The 2,748-nt window shown below is 41.6% G+C and overlaps 1 protein-coding gene across 1 annotated transcript in view; it reads right to left on the bottom strand.

The window, feature by feature from the left end:
- The window catches only part of LRRC32 (leucine rich repeat containing 32), a gene marked incomplete at both ends in the record, with an annotated part of 4,611 nt that extends 3,221 nt beyond the window's left edge, over positions 1-1,390 (bottom strand). Inside the window, one exon of the mRNA XM_079549846.1 lies at positions 1,304-1,390. Coding sequence (XP_079405972.1) covers positions 1,304-1,390 — 87 coding nt within the window. The remainder of the gene's footprint in view (positions 1-1,303) is intronic.
- Between the last annotated feature and the right edge of the window lie 1,358 nt (positions 1,391-2,748).

Raw genomic sequence — 2,748 nt, forward strand, 5'->3', positions numbered from 1 at the left:
AGTGGGCACATCAGCAAGCCCAGGAACCTCTTTATGCTGCATGGAAATGTGTTTAGATTTACACCCTCCTCCTTCCATTGGATGAAATGCTCAGCAAATGAAGAGTGGCAAAGCTGCACTGACTTTAACAGTGCTGAGCTGTTAATTTATACCAGATGAGCATCCCAACCCCCAGCTGTGGCCAGACCTGAATTTATCCCAGACTCATTGCGTACAGCCTTGGATTTTTGGCCCGTGCAATTGGCCTGTTGGAAGCAGTTTACAGTGGAGTGGTGGAAACAAGCATGTGTTTACTTCTCAGCAATCAGCCTGATCTGTGACCCATCAAGAAATGGGACAGAGTAAATCTGCTCAGATTATTGCATGTCTCGCCTGGCATTCATGTGACTATGATACATGGGACCCAAGCTGTCATGTTTACAGTGGGTTCATCAGTCTTCCCTTGGCAGCCAATGAGCTGAGATATCCAGCCACCTTCCCAAGATCTTTTTATATATACTAGGTCTTAATTTCTCTGGAATTCAGGAAGCAGAGCAATGCAGCAGGGTGGGCAGGAATGGAATGAGTCCCATAAGGGAGATGTGTACAGCTAGCAAATTATTTTTTTTCCCTATTTTGGAAATTCTCAAGGATTTGTGCTGAACAGCTTCAACATTAAAAAAAAAAAAAAAAAAAAAAAAAAAAGTATTTTTAAATGGCATGCTACTGTCAGCAGCACTTGTATAGGAGAAAGTTCAGCTATGAATAATATTTATAATATTGTACCAGGTGCCTGCAAAAATCCAAGGAGAAAATTTTGTACAGGAGCCAAAGGCTTTGTCACTTTTTTTAGAAGTCAGGTGTGACTCCCTGACAGCAATGCTTTGTCAGGGCAGAGGTCAGTCACGATGATATTACAAAGGCTGCTGTAGATGTATTTCACAGAAGAAGCTTTATTTAAAGCACAGAGAATTTAAGCCTGATATAAAGATGTGGATTTCAGGCCTAAGCTCCCTCTCTGCCTCAGTCACAGGATGCCTGTTCAGTCTTGGGGAAATCAGGTCAAATTTCTTCTAACCAACTACCCTTAGAAAAAACAAAGACGATGTCCTTCCCTTTTTTTCCCCTTGAATGTGCTGTGGCTGCAATGAGAAATGGTCATAACCCAAGAGCAGTCTTCAGAACATCTACTAACACAGCAAAGCCCATCTCTGCCAACAGGGAAAACCTTTTCACAGAACTCTCTTTACAGAGAGCATCATTATTTGGGCAGCACCTGTAATGGAGAGTTGCAACCCCAACCAAGATCTCGAGGTGGCCTTACCATTTCACATGGCATCCCCTCAGCAGGCTGATGATTGGACATCCCTCCATTCACCACTGACAGGAGGAAGACAATGTATAGTTTCATGGTTCTGCAGGGAAATTGGTTATTGTTAGATGTCAAACATGGCACCACAGTCAGTTCATGCATGCATGAGAAAGCTGGCATCAGAAAATCACCTATCACAGAAAAGCACATTTGCAGTACAATAAGTTAGAATCACAAAATAATTAAGGTTGGAAAAGGCCAATAAAATCATCTAGTCCTGTTATCAACATCACCATCATGTCCACTCATAGAATCACAGAATCATTAAGGTGGGGAAAGGCCATTAACCACTGACATATCACAACCATGTTCCTAAAACTAATGCATCCAACTATGTGTATCCATGTCTCTTAGAGACAAGCGGGAAATAGAGAGATCTACATAAAGACTTGAAAGAAAGGTTCAGGGCATTTTGTGAAGTTGCCCTGGTATGATTTATTTCAGCTGCTACCTAGGTGACACCCCAGTCACTCCCTGAAGTCCAGATGCCCAAGCTGGATATTATCTCTGGTGTCACAGAGAAAGACAACTACTCTAGATTAAGGGACCTCTTAGAGCTCCCACAGAGGCAACTCAGTACTTCAACTGCTCTGGAGTTATAGGTGCCAAGTCCTGATGGAAGTCAAGAACTGTCATTCAGAAACAAGAGTTGGGAGCCATTTCCATTTCAATAACAATAATTTCCACTTCTCTCATCCCACAGTGTCAGAGAGCTTTTACACACATTAGTCACCACCACGCATCTAGTTTTGTTAATATAAACAGCTTAAATTAATAATGGACTGAGAACCTTTTGTCCAAATGTTAGTTTTCCATTTTACACATCCCAAGTATGGGCAAGCTTTAAAAGACATTTGAAAGCTGATGACTTAAAAAGAGTCAGACATGAAATGGAACAGATCAGAACAAAGAATTCATTAGAAAAATTTGAAAAGCACTCCAGAAAACAGCGCAGAAATAACTGCAAAAAGAATAATGAGATCTGGAAGACCTGCCAGTGGGCATTGAGGGAAAAGGGAAGTGGTTGAATCACCATCCCTAGATATATTTAAAAACCGTTTGGATGTGGTGCTCAGGGACATGATTTAGTGGAGGGTTGTTAGGGCAGTTTGGTTAGGTCATGGTTGGACTCGATGATCTTTAAGGTCTTTTCCAACCTGTGTGATTCCATGATTCTATTATTCTATGTTTCTAAATGGACAACCAATTCTATGAGCTCCAGCATGAAAGGTCAATGGCCCCTACATCACTTCAACTGCTCCCTTAGAAATGCTAAATGAAAGAGTTTTTCAGGAAGAGATGAGAGCCTGTATCTCTCAGGGTGTACACTAGCCACAAGTAGTTTGATCTTTGGGATCCCAAAGAGTCATTTAGCTTCTAGCAAATGATGTCAGAGA

This window comes from Tetrao urogallus, assembly GCF_951394365.1.
Source record: "Tetrao urogallus genome assembly, chromosome: 1".
NCBI lineage: Eukaryota > Metazoa > Chordata > Aves > Galliformes > Phasianidae > Tetrao > Tetrao urogallus.